The sequence below is a fragment of the Sarcophilus harrisii genome, chromosome 1, assembly GCF_902635505.1.
Source record: "Sarcophilus harrisii chromosome 1, mSarHar1.11, whole genome shotgun sequence".
NCBI classification, from domain to species: Eukaryota; Metazoa; Chordata; class Mammalia; order Dasyuromorphia; family Dasyuridae; genus Sarcophilus; species Sarcophilus harrisii.
The window spans coordinates 503,211,441-503,231,410 of NC_045426.1; the positions used below are offsets into that span (position 1 = coordinate 503,211,441).

Below are 19,970 nucleotides of genomic sequence, written 5' to 3' on the forward strand. Positions count from 1 at the left end.
ATTATAATACCATAATAAGATAGTCTAAAAATTGGATAAGAGAACATGATTGAAAATAATGCAGTATATTTTTAAAGTTTCAAATATTAAGATTAGAATTTTTAAAAAAAAATAAGGATCAGTTGACTTTTGTTCAAAGTATATTTATCTCTTTAATTTGTCAAATCTGTGGCCCTTTTAATATAAGTACATCTGTTTAGAAACTCAAAAATTTGTATTTTGAGCTGAGAAATCACAAATCCCTTGGTATATATATATATTTGCCCCTAAAGGCAACGTGATTTAATATAACTATTGAGTCACCTAGCCTCTGAGGGCTTAATTCAGTCATATTTTTCCTATATCTTTATATCTTGGTGGGGTAGCTAAGTGGTGCAATAAATAGAATCAATCCAGTCTTTGATGTTTACTACCTTTATGGGCCTAAGAAAATCACTTAACCTTTCTCTGTTTCAGTTTCCTCATCTGTAAAATGGGGATAATAATAGCACCTACCTCCCAGGGCTGTCATGAAGATAAATGAGATTATAATTATAAAGTGCTTTACAGGCTTTAAAATGCTATTTAAATACAAAATGTTATCACTATTATCACAAAATTATGCTCCATTTTACATAATAAAAATAGCAGCATACATTTGTATAATGTTCTAAGGTTTACATAGCTCTTTTCTCATAAATATCAGTTTTCATGTTTAGATCCCTCAGCTGCATTATCAACTTCCTAAAGGTATTGCATCTTATTTTCCTGACTCACTCAATGCCTAGCCTAGTTCTTCTGCCTATAGTAGTGGTTAATATGTTTATTGACTTGAAGTCAAACAAAGTAAATATGGGTCAATTGCTTGTAATCTTTTCTATCCAGAAATGTTATGAGGATTTATGATATTTATTATTCTTTGAACCCTAAAAATTCTATAATTCTATTTTAATATACATGAAACACTATGAAATATGAAAATTATTAGAGGACACTGAAAGAGTGACTATATATAGCTATATGGTTAGGCAGTCTGCTTCAGTAAGAAATATGAGCCACTCCAATCACACAGACCTGAAGCTAAGACTTTTTTAATTGCTTTGAGTGAAAATTTTCATCGGTGTGATTCTCAAAACCTTTGCCCACCATGCAAATAGACATAGATTGAATCCCAGTGTGTTCTTCATGGGAAATATGACCCATAAATTTAAAATGTACTATCCTACATAATTGGATGAGAAATTTTATTTTTAAACATAATTTTCTGAGTTAAAGGGTTAATTCCTATCCCACTCCCCAATATAACATGTTTCTTAAAAGACTGTGGTAACAATATTTTAAATTTTCAATAAAACATTTTTTCTTTTATAACATTGTACATATTTCTTTCCAAAACATTTCTTCTAAGATAGGTTAAAATATGATGATTTTTTTTTTTTACTAAAGGCTTTTGGAAAAGCCATTTCCTAAACTGCTTTCTAAACTTCTGAAATAATTCTCACTTCTAAATGTTGATCTTTTTCCTGATGACTTGGGTAATACAGAATGAGCCTGGGGACTATGGTGATGGGCTCTCCATAAATGAATAGATGTCAGAAAAAGAGTCAAAACCTTGAATTAAAATTCCTTCTGCTGCACCTATTCATTTTCAGACCTGTCATCTCTAAAGAGGTATTCTTAGATTTCCAATCACATTTTGTGGATCTTTCATGATAGGATTTTTTTAAAAAATATAAGTAAATGAGGAAATTTGACTTGTTTCCATAAAGTAGCATAGAAGTTTCTCTCTCTCTCTCTCTCTCTCTTTCTCTCTCTCTCTCTCTCTCTCTCTCTCTCTCTCTCTCTCTCTCTCTCTCTCTCTCTCTCTCTCTCTCTCTCTTAAAGAGGTATTCACTTCATTTATGTACTGGGAGAAAAGTGTAAAAGCATAAGCACTGAACAGCTGTGTCGTATTTCTAAGTCCACTCAAAGAATCCTAATAAGAATCCATTTAAATTTTTTTTTAATGGTGTGAAAAGGAATTACCTAGAACAAGAGACAGTGAATTTGAAAATGATATATTAAATAGTAATAACAAAAGTTCTTTTTACTTTTTGATATCATAAAGAAATTCAACAAGGACTAGTTGGAATCGTTTTTTTTTTTTTTTTTAAGTTTTTGATACATAGATGTAGAAAGGCAGTCTGGAGTAGTAGATAGAAAGCTAGCCTCAAAGCCAGGGAGATTAAGTTTAAGCTCCTCCTCTTACACATGATGCATGTGTGACTCTAGTCAAGTCAATTAGCCAGTAAGTGCCTCAGCAAGTCTCTAAGATAAAAAATTGAAAATAAATAAATAAAAATAAAATACTGACTTGAATTCCCTAGACCAATTAAATCACAGTTCCAATCTCTCAAGTTTGAACAAAAATCCTATCTTCTACAGGAAGTCTTTCCCAACAGCTCAATTCCAATGTCAATTTTAATTTTCTTATTTCCTATCTTTCCTTCTTGTTGGTAAATGTCTGTTTACTTATTGTTTTATGTATTAGATTGTAAACTCCCCAGGAGCAGAAATTGTCTTTTTTTTTCTTTTTATATGCCCAGAACTTAGTGTCTGACACTTGGTAGGAGCTTAGTAAATGTTTATTGCCTAACTATCCCAGCATGTGAATATGTACTCTCCTGATTTCTTTCGTGGTTCAGCCAAAGCCTTCATCCATAAGCTTTTCTTAATTCTCCTTAATCTTAGTACTTTTCCTCTGAGATTTCCTCCAGTTTTATATATGTGTGTGTATGTAATTTGTACACAGTTATTGGCATGTTACACGTTTTGGAAAGCATCTTGATATCTGGCACTGGTTTTTGCCGTTCTTTGTATTTCCAGGACTTAGGACACTGTCTGAAACATAGTAGGCATTTAATAAATGTTTGTTGACTATCAATATGATATATAACCTACGTGACCTTGTAATAGCTATGAATAAATGAAGGAATACCTCACTAAGAATTCTAAAACTATAGAAACTCCTTAAAAATTATTGTTCTCTTAGGAAAGGAGCAATGAAATCTGTTGTTGAAAGTTCTATACAATGACTTGCTTCTTCCAAAGACTATTTGCATGCAATTTTGATTTATTCTCCAGATGTTTTTGTAGCCCTCTCTTCTAAAGATGCTCTTCTTCTGAGAGTTGTTAGCTATAATTGCCTTTTTAGGCCACTGCCCTTTGGTAGATACAAAGGGAAAAGAAATTAGTTTATAATTGTGACTGATAACAAATCATATCATGAAATATGGTCATATGTGCATTAGAAGAGAAATAAAAATTGCTTATTCTGTGAAATAAAAGTGGTAAACCCTTAGTGGTTCTGAGAGCCAACAAAGGCATTTGAATCAATTGTCTTTAAGTGCCTTTGAAGAAGGACCTTTCCTCTTCTGGGTGCCATCTCTGAGGGGCTTTCATTGATTCTTGCCATTTCTAGTGCCATGTATATGCAAGGAATTTATTCCACTTGAGCAGCCATTTCTTTTTCTTACTTTCACAACAAAATGGCACTTTTAACTGCTTTGTTCAGTTGGAGGGCATTTTCTTCCTTGAGCCACTAGATTATTGCTCCTTGTTCCTTTTAGCTTATGACTTCGGACAAGATTTCTTTTAGAGTGTCCCCTAATAGATACCAATTCATTCTCTTAACTGCATTTACCTCTTTTTTAATGAAGCAGAGATGTCATTTTCCCTATAAACATCATTCAGAGCAATAACTAAAACAAATTATCTTAGGGTTCAGATCTGGAGATCTGTGTTGGTGCCCATCCAGGAAGCTCATATCCTTCTTTCAAGTAGTATCACAGTTCCAGGCTTGCGGAGTCTCCCCCAGCAGTTTTGCTCTGAGCTTTGATTCTTACTTGCAAGAGTAAGAAACTGGAGTTTATTTTAATTGACTTCCCCTATCTCTAATGACTGGTTTCCATTAAAACCAACCCCCTAGCTGTGCATGGCTCGTTTTCTGATCTTAACTACCCCCATGGCTTCCTCTAACTGAATTCTGACTGTCACAAAATTACTTTCAGCTAACCCTATGACATTCTTGAGTCTAATCAGTGAGAAATGACATGAACTGGAAGGATAAGGTAGCCTCCACTCAGTTTGTCTACTCTTCACTGCTCTTTCTCCTGTCTGGTTAGACACAATCAAATTCAATCACCAAGCAAATAGATTAGCATAGTATCTTCTGGAATCCATAAGTAGTCCAATCAGTGAACTTTGCTTTTACTGAGAACCTTTTCAAACCTAGTTCTTCTGAACCTTTTATCTTAATATGGGAAATTTGGAGATATTCTAATATAGATTTTTCTCACATCTGCTGTCTAAAATATAATGATTATTGTATTCCTAATCAGTCTTGGGTTATTGTTTTTTAAATAGGATTTAGAATACAATTGGTTTAGCTATGTAGGTTAAATAGTTATCTTCCTTCATATAACTCTTTTTTGTGATTTTATTTATCTGAATAGTTTTCTGGTTTAATTGTTCTCCTGGCCTCAGAGCTTTTCCTTCCCTTATCCATCTTGCATTTAGCTAACAAAATGATTTTCCTAAAGCACAAATCTGATCATATCATTATCTACTCAATAAACTCCACTGTATCCTCATTGCCTCTACAATGCCTTTCTTTGTCCTTTAAAGCCCTTTGCAAGTTGGCTTCAATCTACTTGCCCAAATACCTTGTATACTTTTCTCCCTTTCACGTACTATGGTCCAGCTAAACTGGCCTCCTAATTGTTCCTCATACTGGATAGGCCATGCCTTTGCTTAAATTATCCTCCATCTCTAGAATGCTATTGCTATTAACTTGTTTCTTAGAATCCCTACTTTCCTTCTACATTCAACTCAAACACTATCTTCTACAAAATAAGATCTTTTCAGCTGGTAAAGCCTTTTCTACCCCAAAATACCCTAACTTACAGTTATTTTGTCTATGTCTTAAACATATTTACTTGTCTCTACCTTCTCCCTTCAATAGTATGTAATCTTGAGAGCAGGACTGATTTCAATTTTGTCCTTAAATTACATCAGAATTGGCTCATCACAGGAATTTAATACTTGCTTGTTGATTGATTTACTTGCAGGCCAAAACAAATGATTGCTCATAGGCGCATTAAATTTTGCATTAAAAAATAAAATTTGCAAAACTCAATGATTAAGCTTGCTATGGTTGAGTTTGGAAGTGGTGGAGCTCAAAGGTGTCATAAGTGGTGTTTTATAGTCATTGTGTTCTTCTTGTGAAAATGTATCTTTAGCTATAACAACTCATGCATTCACATCCTTTCTGGGCCCCCAGAGTTCAAATTGTTTGACCAGTTTTTTGAGTCAGAGAATCATAAAATGATAGAGCTGGGAGGAACTTTCAAATTATTTAGCTCACTGCTCTTATTTTACCAATAAAAAAAACTGAAGCCCAAGGAGATTAAATTATACAATTTATTAGGAGCACAGCTTAAATGAGAATGCGAATCTCCTGGCTCCCAATCCTAAGTGAATGTCAAGATTCCTGGGTACACCCTCCTTCAGTCACCTTCCCATTAACACACCAACCTGTGTCCTGGGTCTAGTGCTGTGGTATGTTTTTAGGGGCTTCAGGGCTAGAGCAAGAAGCAACATCTAAATAACTAATGGCACAGAACTCTTGGAATAATCAAAGGAGAAAATGTAGGGAATACAAAAGAAGTTCAGAGATTCTGGAGGAACCAGTAAGTTCATCTTCTGTCTTTCAGGGTGATTGTTTTAGTCATTTTATGTGAATGATTTTATTCATGTGGAAAAAAGGAGGAAAAATCCCATTCCAAAAGCTTCTAAAACTCGACCTGGGCTGCCTGAGAAGCATGCTGTACATTATATGCAGCCTTGACCTGGATAACCTTCTCTTTGGCAGCTTTTCTAGTGAGCAGACTTTTTTTTTCTTTTTTAATATCTGGGAGCTGTGGCATTTTTAAAAGACTCTGCATCATTTCAGAGTAACATTCTCTCGAGGTGGGCTACTGTGATGTATAATTACATCCTGTGGAAAATGATGGTGGTGTGAGGGGTGATGGTGGGGGGAGGTTATTGAATCACAAAAACATGTTTCTTATTCAGGGGAAAAAATGACTATATGTGGGATGTTCAATTTCCTTGTGTTCCGAGCCCATGGAGAATGCAGCTCCTTAAAGTGCAGGAGTCGTTGATATTCAGTGAAGCTTGTCTTGTTTCATTTTTATTGTTTCATAGACTTATTACTCTTTGTGAGTGGTTCCCAGGTTCACTGCCTTTTCCCCGAATGGAGGAACCAAGGTAACCAGAGAAAATACTTTAATTACATATTAAGTAGAATAAAAGTACAAGTATATTTATGAAAATTTCAATGTAAGGTAGAGAGAGACCCATTAAACAAAATCCCTAAAATACATAAAATGTTTTTTCATAATAGAAAGTCTGTGCTTGGGGTGTTAAATTGTATCCACAGAATGAAACTATACCCTAAGCACTAAACATAGTCTAAATATACCTATTGCATCTAGTTCCTTCTGTGAAACATTTCAAGAATGCTAGAATAATGGGATCATCATCTTTCTCTCAGTCTTATCTTTCATTACCACCTACTAGTATAGTAGGTAATAAGTTCCTCAATTATTATTTTAATTTATCTTTTAATAACTATCTCCTATAACTTCTTACTAGAGCTTTCCCACCTACTCCCTCCCCCCTCAAGTAATGCCTCTGCTCCAGTTGAACTTTATCTTGCAAAATTTTTGAGAGGAGAAAAATTAAGAAAGTTAAACCAAAGTCAGGCATTTAAATTAGAATATATATTTTATCATTAAAGTCCTTCTCTGATATTTCTTTGTTGCATGGAATTAAGACTAAATTCTCAAAGGATACACACACACACACACATATACACACAACCACAAGAGCTACATTTGGAAACTCATGGAAGGATTGGGTGTGACATGAATTTGGCTGAATGCTTTGGTTTGTAGATGGCCTGGAAATGGGGTAGTGGCTCATTCTGGACAAGATAAGGTGAAGGCTCACCTATCAGAGTACATAGTTCCATAGGTGGGAGCCCTAAGTTCCAGTGAAAGGAGCATAAAAGCCAGAGTGCTGTTAAGTCTTGAAGTAAACCAAATAGGGAAAACCCTAATTGTTTTTAAAGATACATTATGAAATGATTGCTTTTTTTTAATAAAAGGATTTATTATATTATTTTTTAAATATCAATTTTCCCTGGGGCATTTTCAATGATTCCGTTTACAAAATTCAGAGTACTGTGTTGACATTTTTTAGGAAACATCTATTTCATAAAGTAAGTTATATAAATACACATATTATATACACAAACAATTTAAATATTAAAAGAGAAAATTTGCTTCTTGACCTAAGAAAACTTATCCTAGAACAATCTTTTAATAAATAATTTGACTTTTCTCTATTTATTAAAAAGAAAAGAACATTGAGGAGGAAGAGGCAATAAAAATGAGAGTAACTAAATAACTAAGCTATTGTGGTCCTAGAAATAAGTTCTCTCTCTTTTTTGGGGGGGGGTTGTTTTTTTTTTTCATTAAAGACTACTTGTTACTGAATGTTCACCTGTGGGATAATCAGCATGCAAGGACATGTAAACCCCTCCGTTCCTACATGGAAGGAGCAAAAGGGATGTGTCTGACATCTTTAGTGTAAGGTACTATTCACTGCTGGACAGTGCAGAAATCCTAAGAAGCCACTGTCCATGGTGTAATGGTCCTGAACTGCTGTAGTAACCTATAGATAGCATCACTAGTTCATGCCAGATTTCTAGCCTGAGAATTTCAGAACCTGAAAACTGGACTTAGGATCATAGTATTATGAGAACCTAAGATGTGGGGGAACTCAAAGAGCTGAACTAAGACCTCTGAGATTACAGAGAAGGGTCAAAGTATTTAGATCCCAAAGCCCTTTTTTCACTTTTTAAAATCCCCATATTTATAAGTTTCCTTTATGTAAAGGGCTGAAAATCTGAGGTGATGCACTGGGGTCAGAAAACCAAGCACTTAAGGCAAATTACTAATTGCATAATACTCTATTAGCATATGCTTGGAAAATGGCCCTTCTGTGCTATTCTGAACTAGTTTGATCTTTTGGTGTATACAGAGAATTGTGGGAAGGATTAGGGGGTGGAGTAAGACAAGCCAGAGTCACTTTGGCAGTAGACGAGGAGAAAGAAGGTCGTGGAGATCCTGTGTCCATTCCCTTCACTTCTACCCCTAAAGACCAAGAATAAAGACCAAAGACTTTTGCTTATCCTGACTCTGACTGATTCCAAGGTATCTAGGGTGCTAACTTGGTCTTCACACTTTTACTTAATTCTATGATTTCAATAATGTAGATATTCCCTATTCTGACACACTATTCTCACATTGATTGATTGATTGATTGATGATGATGATGATAACTCACTTTGATATGGCACTTTAATATACAAAAAAAAAAATATTTTCTCACAGGCCTATGAAACACGAAGCAAAATTACATAAAAGATTAAATGATGTGTCTCTGATTATGTAACTAGTATTAGAGCTATAATTTGAACTTAAGTCTTCTACCTCTGATTAGTGTGATATTTTTTTATTATACCACACTCTTGCTGAGTTTCTGTAACCAAAAATTTAACCACTTGCTGGCTAACCTTTTAATGCTAAACCTCTCTGAGAAAACTAAGTGGATAGAACATAGTGGATATATGGAGACATAATAAAATAATGGGCTTGGAATTGTGAAGATCTGAATTCAAATCCTTACTCAGACACTTTTTAGATATTTTACCTTGAGCAAATCACTAATGATCATTCTGGGCTCAGTTTCATCATTTATAGAATAGGGACAATAAAAAACCTAAATCAAATGAAATAAATGTAATGTATTTTACAAACTTTAAACCACTCACACAATATAAATGCTTATTGTTTTTATTCATTAGCTGATCTTCTGCTAAAATTATAAATAAAATATTAGCCAAAAGACTACAGAAAATCATCCCCAGCATATTACACCATGACCAAGTAGGATTTATACCAGGAATGCAGGGCTTGTTCAATATTAGGAAAACAATTAGTATAATTGACCGTATCAGTAACTAGATTAACAAAAACCATATGATCATCTCAATAGATGCAGAAAAAGCATTTGATAAAATCCAACATCCATTCCTATTAAAACACTTGAGAGTATAGGAATAAATGGACTTTTCCTTAAAATAATCAGTAGCATCTATTTAAAACCATCAGTAAGCATCATATATAGTGGAGATAAACTAGAACCATTCCCTATAAGATCAGGAGTGAAACAAGGTTGCCCACTATCAGCATTACTATTCAATATTGTATTAGAAATGCTAGCTTCGGCAATAAGAGTTGAGAAAGAGATTAAAGGAATTAGAGTAGGTAATGAGGAAACCAAATTATCACTCTTTGCTGATAATATGATGGTATACTTAGAGAACCCCAGAGATTTTACTAAAAAGCTATTAGAAATAATTTACACCTTTAGCTAAGTTGCAGGATACAAAATAAACCCACCTAAGTCATCAGTATTCTTATATATCACTAACAAAATCCAACAGTGAGAGTTACAAAGAGAAATTCCATTTAAAGTAACTGCCGATAGTATTAAATATTTAGGAATCTATCTGCCAAGGGAAAATCAGGAACTACATGAACAAAACTACAAAAAACTTTCCACACGTCAGATCTAACTAATTGGAAAAATATTAAATGCTCTTGGATAGGACGAGCAAATATAATAAAGATGACAATACTACCTAATTAATCTATTTATTTAGTGCTATACCAATCAGATTCCCAAAAAACTATTTTAATGACCTAGAAAAAATAACAACAAAGTTTATATGGAAAAACAGAAGGTCAAGAATTTCAAGGGAACTAATGAAAAAAAAATCAAATGAAGGTGGCCTAGCTGTACCAGATCTAAAATTATATTATAAAGCAGCAGTTACCAAAACTATTTGGTATTGGCTAAGAAATAGACTAGTTGATCAATGGAATAGATTAGGTTCAAAGGACAAAATAGTCAATAACTTTAATAATCTAGTGTTTGATGAATCCAAAGATCCCTGCTTTGGGGATAAGAACTCACTGTTTGACAAAAACTGCTGGGAAAATTGGAAATTAGTATGGCAGAAACTAGGCATTGGCTCACATTTAACACCGTACACCAAGATAAGGTCAAAATGAGTTCATGACTTAGGCATAAAGAATGAGATTATAAATAAATTAGAAGAACATAGGATAGTTTACCTCTCAGACCTGTGGAAAATGAAGGAATTTATGACCAAAGAAGAACTAGAGATCATTACTGATCATTAGCTGATTTTCAGAGAGTAGTCCATCATTTGACTCATAATTCAAAAATTTTATTTGTAATGTAATAAGAGCTAACATTTTAATAGTATTTTTAGATTTACAGAGTGCTTTACAAATATCATCTCATTTGATCCTCAGAACAACCCTGAGAGTTAGATATTATTAACTCCATTTTACAGATGGGAAAACTGAAACCGAAAGAGGTTAAGTTATTTGTACAAAGTCATAAAGTTATTAAGTGTATGAAGTGGGATTTGACTTTAGGCATTTCTAATTCCAAGTCTAGTGTTCTATCCACTGCAATCAAGTAACCGTATTAAAAAGAGAAGCTGAATTTTTTAAAACTGTAGCAGTGGCACAGTGGATAGAAAGCTTCCCCTGGAATCAAAAAGACCTGACTCAAACGTAACTAACTGTGCCTTTAAGCAAGTCACTTAATCTCTATTTATCTCAGTTTCCTTAACTGCAAAATAGGGGAAACAGCCCCTTCCTCACAGACCTGTGATGATCAAAATAACCAATATTTCTAATGCACTTACCACAGTGCCTGGAACATAGTAGGCACTATATAGATTTAGATATAGATGTAGGCATTATACATATACTGATACATATATATACACACATGTATATGGAATTTCAAAATCCCATTCTTGACTAAAAGGGGAAGCTTGGATGCTGAATCAGTTAATTTCCAGCTCAGATGATGTACTAGAGAGGAGAGGGCTAAGCTTGAATCCCGGCTCCATCACTGAATAGCTGTATTCCCTTGGCAAATCACTCATCCTCTTTGGAACTCAGTTTACTAATATATAAAATGGAAATGCAATACTTAGATGCCACTTTGCAGAGTGATTGAAAGTAAAATGATTTTTGCAAAAACTTTGTAAGCCCATTACCTAAATTAAAATGCTCAAACTAAAGTAAATGTTTTAAGTTTTCTTGTATTCAAGACCTTGTAGAAGTCTACTTTTGACTAAAAACCATGTGGGACTCACCTCTGTAAATGAGGCCATAATAGAGTATGCACTTGTCTAAAAAAAAATAGAAATTCTGTGGCTTTGCTTTCAGGGATCTAACTAGCTCTCTCTAACTGGTGGAGCAAGTGGCAGTATTGTTCCTCATCTCCTCATAAATGTCTGTGCTTGACTTTTTAAGTTAACTAATAGCAAAGTGATCAAATCAACAAGTCAGAGTCTCTCAAGTGCTTCTCCTGCCTGTCATACTCTTTATCAGTGCTATTCCATAACAATTTAAAAAACTTTTAGGTCAGGTAGAGGAGATGGAAAATTAAATTGTTAACAATTAAGTGGCAGAATATTCAAAGGAATTCAAAGCTTATGAAAGAAGTCAAATAATAGTAATTACTTGACTGGAAAATAGCTGTTATTCATAAGATAACTATTCAGAAGAAGGCACCTGATTTTAGGTTCCGTAAGGTTATTTTAAAAATTCATCTTTTATGGCAAACCAAGAAGGAATTAAGTATTTTAATGAAACCTCCTGACTACATATTTGTGATGACATGGATTTAATTCAATAGATTAGTGTTTTTCTTTACTGATTATATTGGTATTATAGGAATTTTTAGGCTCTTTTAACCTTTATAATGCAAAATTTTAATTTAAAGGACTAAATGTATAGTAAGATGCTATGCATTACCTTATTTCAGTTTATATAATTGTCGGGCTGTCCCACTTTGTTTTTAAAAAAATGATAAAATTTCAGATCCCTCTACCAATAAGCTATACAGTCATTGTGATCACGAAGATAAATGGTTCATAATTTACAGAAGGCAATTTAACTCTGTACAATGAATTAAATTCATAGTTATGGTCAAAGTACTTTCTTCTTTAACTTGTATATTACACAAATTAGCACCTCTAGGCCGCCTCTACTATGAAGGTTCTTGTGATAAAATGCTTGGGACTAACTTATAGGAACAGAATTAGCTAGATTGGGTTATTTTATAAAGCACTTGGTTCTCATTTTTGCTATCATTTTAACCTGATCTCTGATGAACAGGAAAGCAGATGAAAGCAACAATTGTAAATACGCTCCACTTGATGAATACAAGTACAGATGATAAGGTTGACAATAAAGCTAGTGTCTAGTGACTATCAGCCTATCCATTTCCTCTCCACTGAGTCCCCTTTCCCCACTTCTAAAAAAAAAAGAAAGAAAATGGAAATATTATTTTTTCATTTTTTTACAAAAAATTAACTGAGTGAAATTCTGCAAAGCCTTGTCACTATTTTAAGTGTTGTGAATGCTATAAGGTACACATGTGAGGCACCCACATGATACATACATAAAAATCTATTTAAAGATCAAAAACAAAATGGATTGTTCCCGAAACTGGCAGATGCACACTACATATTGCTCTTAGGGGAATTACATTCCAATATCTTGGAATGTTGAGGAAAATGAAGCTATTCACTGGATGGTAGCTGAAATAGACAAGATGGTTTGAGAACCCTAAGTGGATTAAAAAAGTTAGGGATGAAACAGTACTTCAATCTAGAGAAAATGAGATTGAATGCATTCATGACATTTGTGAGGCCATGTGTCCAACTTGCCATATTTTAATAGTTCCACCCCACCACCCCTGCAAAAAGAAAAAAAAATAGGATGTACTTTCTATCCATTTTCTCAGCATTCTTTCTTTTCCCTTTTTTCTCCTTTCCAGTATTGCACTAGGGAGTGTAGTGATGTCAGTGAATGAGAGGAAGGATTACACCAGTTAGCTGAAGCAAGTTCCCAGGGTCTTTTCTTACTGACAGTTTTTCTGATAGCTTTCTTTTTCCCATACCTAAAGCACTGGAATGAAAAACAATGGTTTTGGAATAGGATGCTTACTGTGAGATGAACTAAAAATGAAATGAAAATCCCCTTATGCTCAGAAACCAGGAAGCTTTTTTAAAAAAAAGTTAATTTTCTTATTTGCCAAGTGCTAAAAGGGCCTTTTCATTAGAACCAAAAAGGCAGATTTACATTTGATTAATAATATAAAGATTTATACCTTTTAATAAGGCCTAAATCCTTGAATAAATGAGTTTCTATACCTTACCAAAGCTAAATTAAGAGAGAATTCTAGTAAAACTGATTCTGAAAGTTTATCATAGAAATCATAAAACTATAAGTTATTTGCCTCCAGTATTCTAACCTCCTCACTCCCCAAAACAAAACTGAACAAACTCTGCTTTTGTAGTTTGCTAATTGAAGAATGAACTCTTGTAGGTTTGTTTTTCTTCTCTCTCCTAGAAGATTGAGAGTATTAAATGAATAACAAATTTAATAAGTTGTCTATTTTTTTCTAATTATATAAATTGATCAGATAGACTACTAATGAACAAGATTACCTTATTTTAGTAAAGTATTTTCGTTGTATCATGGTACAATGAAAAAAGCATTGACTCTAGAATCACAGTTCATAATCCATCTCTGATAATTATTACCTAGGTGATCTTGAACAAGTTATGTAACATCTGGCCTTCAGTTTGCTCATCTATGGAATGAAAGTAGTCTGCTAGTTAATATTTGAGGAGGATAGATATGTGATCCTGTGATCCTGCTGGAATCTTTCAGGAAAATTGGGGATTTTACCTCTAGAGACTTCATGCCTATATTTGTAGAACAGAAGGAAAGCAGTGTTCAGAGAAAACTAAATTAAATATTTAAAAAGTAATGTTCCCTATTGATCCTTCACCTAATTCCTGTGGATGTCATATTTCCTTCCTGACCAGTACTCCACCTTTTGTTTTAATCCTCTGGTCTTAAAGTTCCAGTGTTTATTATAAGAGATTGTAATTCTGGGTATCACTTTCCTCCCTTTCTTACAGAGTTTCTTTGAAGGGCAGTCTGCACCATGGGACTCAGCTAAAAAAGATGAGAACAGAATGAAGAACAGATATGGGAATATCATTGCCTGTAAGTGTTGACAGTGTGACTGTGTTTCTGGATAACTTTCTTTTTGCATCAGATAAGATTGACCACCAGCCCCATACAGGGAGACTTTACAGAATAATTACTCTCCTCAATCTAATAGAGAAGTTGATATGTGTAAATACTAAAGAAGGAGGGAAAAATCATTGAAATACCTCTCTAAGTCAATGCACTTTTATTTTTATGCATAGTTTACTTTTAGATTTAAGGCTTGGATAATATTGATAACAATGAAATGCTAAGGAAGAAAATTCTTCCTAGAAGTAATAAACAAGTACTAATGCCTCCTATTTGCTAAATAAAATAAATAAAAATCATGTCTTTGACATGGCTTTATGCAAGAAGCTCAGACTACTGTGCAAACATTAAATAAGCAATCCCTTTGACATTTGTTTGAGGTAGGCCTGCAATGTCTACCTTTTAAAGACAGGAAATTGAAACACAAAAGTAAAATCATTTCCCATTATATCTCATTATGTAATATCAAGGAAGCTAAGGTTTTGTCTGAGAAATCCCTAATTTCTAGAGAATAGAACTGAGGGCTACTCCAGTATTTTTAAAACTAGACAAACCTCATTCATTCTTAATAGGGTTGCTGAGGTGAATTCAGATGCTGATTGATGAGCTTTTTACTAACTCAGTTTCTCTGCTTCTCTTCCCCTACCTCTCTCCTAAGATCCCAGACTTTCATTTCCAGATTTCTGCTATAAATATCTCCCAGCGTATCCCACAAATTCCTCAAATTCTTTTTTATAGCCAAAACTAAGCTCATCATCTTTTCCCCCAAAATCTGATGCTTTTCTTGACTTTAAATTGATAGTATTACTATTCACCTTTCTAAACTTCCATGCTTAACCAAACCTCAGGGTTATAGTCTTCTCTCACTGTTCTCCCTTTTCCAATAATTCTCCAGATTCTTTGAACTCTACCTCTAGAACAGTTTGTCTTTTTTTTTCCTCCTTCCATTTTCATTTTCAGTACTCTAATTCAAGCACTTGTTTCAACATTTTTCTTAATCAGACTCCCAGCCTTCAATTTCTGCTCCTCTCCTGTCCATCAGAATAGATGAACCTACACACTATTGAACAAATTAATCTTCCTCATTCACAGTTCTAATGCTATCACTATCTTCTTTGGAAACATTAAAAGCTTCATTATTGTCTGTAAAATATAGTATAAACTCCTTAGCCTTGTATTTGGGGCTCTCAGATATGGTTTTCCCTGTCTTTCTTGTACTCTATGCTTTGCCTAAGTAAAACTTGTCGCTACTCCTAGAATGCCAGTCCCCAACTCCCAACCTCACTCTCTTATCCTTTATTTGTTGAAACCTTTCTCCTTCCGCAAGGGCCAGCAAAAATGTCCCTTCTTCCCAGAAGCATTCCAACATGTCTCCAGCTATGGAGTTTTTCTTGTCTCTAAACTGTAGATAACTCCATTTGTATTTCTGTTTTGCACTTAGTCATCATCTGTTTGCATTTGGTTTTGTCCAGATCTAATATTTCTTTGGTTTGAGCAACTCTGGGTAGGAAACAACTCTCAAATTAATGCAAATCAGCAAATTATCTGCCTTAGAATTGTGTTAGGGCATTCAGAATGTTGTATTTGTATACAAGTTGACTTCTCTCTACTAGAACATATACTCCTTGGGAGCAGGAATTATAATATTCATTTTTGTGTTCCTATGAATCCCTAGAAAGATCACAGACTTTAGGCATTCAATAAATGTCTATTGAATGAATGAATCAAATGCTTGCTTATGTATTACTCTTTCAAGTCCCATGAGAGTGTCTGTAACTTATTTCTGTTAATGGCAATATTCCACAAATAACTCAAGAGTAATACCCTATTAGTGATCTAGCAGAACTAATGCAGACTTGGTCTAAAGGCACCAAATCAGGACTCAAGGCTAAGTTTAGGCAGTGGGAAAATCTAACCTTTTTCTGGCTCTATTGCATAATCCTCTGAAATTCTTCAAGCACTAACATCCTACAGTTTTGCTTTATTCCACACAAAATAAAAGAACAAACTAAAATTACTAAGGAGATACGTGTTATGCTTAATGAATTTAGCAGTATAAATACATTTCATTTACTTATGATAATTTTTCAAGTATGACAGTGTAGGCCTTAGAGTTTATCTTATAAGAATAATGAAATTTAAAAAATATGAAATCTCCCAAACAATTTACTATTTTCTCTCTTGCTAATAACTAACTGACTTTTATTAAGAGACTACAATAATAAGGTCTTTCAGATGAATTGTTTCCCTGCTGAGTTTTTAGTTTTATTTGAATGCATTTATTTAATACTGCATTTGTGGGGATCTTCATAGAATAATATGAGAGCTTTCTTTGAGCAGTAGATCTTATGAGAGGGGAAAGGGATAGATTACCCTTCATATCACATCTGTCCCAGGAACTCTCTATCCTTCACAAACTTTTATAATTCCTTAGAATTATAATATCCCACAGACTTCCAAATTCTCTAGAAAACTATTGAAGTTCTCATACTATTATGAAATGAATCTAGATTACTGGGTGGCTAAGGGGGTAAAGAAGCCACTTAAGATCTGAAGATTCTTTGGGACAAAGGAGCCGAGATTTACTCACTCTTTTCCCTTAAAATTACTAAGAATAGTCTAACACAGTGGTTTAGAAAATTAGATAAATGACTTATATCCTTAAGTAGTGTTATAAAGGCTGGTCTTTCATTAAATATAAGAAACAGGTGTCAATATAGGGTGACTGGAGCATTGCCCAAAGATCCAGTTAACCAAAAATATCAGTGTTCAGGGAGAACTAATATCTCTGGTGTGAGGGCTATTGAGCCCTTTTCAGGTCTGTCCATCCACTTTTGTTGTCCACCTTTTAACCAGCTCTCACCTGTGGCTTTAAGATGCTGTATCATGCATAGTGGCCATACTCTGGTATCTTCTCAGACGGGCTAAGTAAGCCAGGTTGAAGGTATCCGACACACATCAGTGTATTATAGACATGTCTACCCCCAGCATATAAAAATTTCCCCCAGAAGAATGGGTGGAGGAGAACAGTTTGTTCCAGTGGACATGAGGGTGGGTGAAGCAGGAGCTATGGAGTACTTAGAGCTCATTCAAATATTAATGGTGCTAAAGTTATCCATGCTATCCCAGACTATCACCAGTCGTCCTGATTTTTGTCTTGCTGCTGGACTTTGATTGGCTAGAAGAGTAAGTCTAATGTGTTTGTGTAACTCTGCCCCACTTAAATTCAATTCATGTAAAACATCACCCTATGATGTAATTTGTCCTCTTGAAAATGAAGAACGAATAGCTTCTCTACAAAACCTACCTCAATGATTGGCAAATAGCAGGGTCTCAAAATGAGTAATTATGAATGGATAGCTCCCTGAGACATCCTTACCCCATGTGATTCTAGATGGGGGGGGGGGGAGAAATTACTGCTTTGCAACATTAGATTCCAGACTTTGAAGTCAGTATATGTAGTAGTGAAATGTCCCTTTTTTGGTTATTTTTCTAAATATAGCTTTCCAACTAGTTTCCATGTACTCCTTTCATTCAGTCAACAAAAAACCTACAATTAACAAGACGTGTACCCCATTAAGAGTACTAAAACTTATTCTTCTACAATGATGAATTCATTTTAACAGCACACCTTCCTGGTGAGCAAACAAACAAAAGATTTCCTCGTATTCCACTGCATTAGATATCTTTTTGCCATCACTGAGAGAAAAACAAATGTGTATATGTGCAAGTACATGTGGCAGGCACATGTGTGCATGTGAGTGCACACACAGGAGCACATTAGCCAGGGTGTTGGGGTGCTGCCAAAACCATGGCCTTGGGATCAACTATTCTGTCAAAAAAGTATTTATTCCATACTTGCTATGTGTCCACTGCTCTGCTTAGCTTTGTGAGGAGACACATATAGTTTATAACACATGGCCCTTGCATGCACTAAAGTCATGAAAAAAGTGGCAGAACTGGCAGACAGTATCCTTTATTGGTAATATTGGTATAATAGATAGAATTCTAAGCTCACAATCAAGAAGATCTGAGTTTAAATCCATCTTTTAACACTTACTAGCAATTCCCTTAAGCTGTGTCAATCTTAGTTTCCTCAACTGTAAAGTGGAGATAATAACAGCACTTACTGGATGGGATCAAATGAAATAATATTTGTTTTAAATTCTTTTACTTTTTAAAAAATTCTTGCCATATGCCTGGCTGTAAGCTATATTAATCACTAAAAACTAGTAACTTTACAGAAGCCTTGAATGAACACTGAAAAAGTATTAGCTGTTCAATTTACATCAGTCATTGCACTATCTGCTATAGATGTAAATACAAGGAGCAAGGAACAGAAGTGGTGTGACATTGCTTGTCAGTGAAGCAAGTTCACATGACTATGAATGGATGTAGTGACCAGTCAACCTCTGAGTCATGAAAAAAGGTGTCATCTGAGTCGGGCATTAGACCGTGAGTTCCTTCAGAGAGGAAAGTTTTCCCCCTTTCCTCTGTATTCCATTGCTTAGAGTAGTTCATGGTAATTAGTAGGTGCTTAATAAATCATAGTTAATGGACTGACTAAATAAAATATAGGTAGAAATTTACCACTGTACGTGGTAATTAGTAGGTGCTTAATAAATGCTAGTTGACTGATTAACTAAATAAAATATAGATAGAAATTTAATAAGCAAGGGGCATGATTAATAGCATGGGTCAAGAACTTGAGGTGTGAAAATTAAAGTCATCTTTGAAAACTAAACTAGTCTATTTTAGCTGAAGTAAAGATATTGTGAAAGGAAATATTATAAAACTTTGGGAAAACAAAGGTGGCATTGTACTGCACCAGTAAAACAAAATTAATTAATACAAATTAATATAAAAAACAAGAATTTTTGGGAACCTGTGAAGATTTCTGAGCAAAGAAATGATATGACCAGATCTATATTAGAAATAAGATTATTTTGGTAAGAAAAATAGATTAAAAAGAGAAGAGAGTAGAGATGTGAAAACCTGTAAGAATGCTATTGCAATTATCTAGGCAGGTTATCAGGGATTGTACTAGAATGGTAGCAGTGGGAATAGAAGATGGGACAGATGTGACAGATGTCACAAAGGTGGGAATGCTAAACCTGGTAACTGTTGAACATGACTGATGAGAAAAAGAAGCCAAAAATAACCCCAAGATGATGAAGGCAGGAATCTGGGTGAATGGTGGAACTAGAGACAGACACAGTGGAGTCGGGAGAAGGTTGGAGAGAAAATAATAAGCTCTGTTTGAATTTAAGATGTCATGAGGGCATTCAAGTACGTTTGTTATGAAGTTAGCTGGAATTGTGGTCCAAAAAGTCAGAAGAGACACAAATTGGCTTATGCAGATTGAAAAGTAATATACAAAAAAAGTAAAAACAACCCATTGGAAGGGGATTTTCAAAGGAGAGAACTAAAAAGCTCCCTCTAAAAATTCCTATGCCTATTTGCATCAACCTTAGGAGGCAAAATTGAGTGCGCATCATCAGTGAGTATAGTATATAATAAGCCATCATGCCAAATAATTTAAAATATCACATATCTAACACCCTAATTACATTGCTCTTACTCAGCATAAGTATATATCAGGAATTAGGCATCAGGAAATCTAGAATCAAATTTCAACTCTATCACCAACTT

At 34.4% G+C, this 19,970-nt stretch overlaps 1 protein-coding gene across 8 annotated transcripts in view; it reads left to right on the plus strand.

The window, feature by feature from the left end:
- The window catches only part of PTPRM (protein tyrosine phosphatase receptor type M), a 936,902-nt gene that overhangs the window by 785,984 nt on the left and 130,948 nt on the right, over window positions 1–19,970 (plus strand). For all 8 annotated transcript variants that reach the window (XM_031953603.1, XM_031953648.1, XM_031953697.1 and 5 more), the window contains one exon: window positions 14,198–14,285. In XM_031953603.1, coding sequence (XP_031809463.1) covers window positions 14,198–14,285 — 88 coding nt within the window. The remainder of the gene's footprint in view (window positions 1–14,197; window positions 14,286–19,970) is intronic.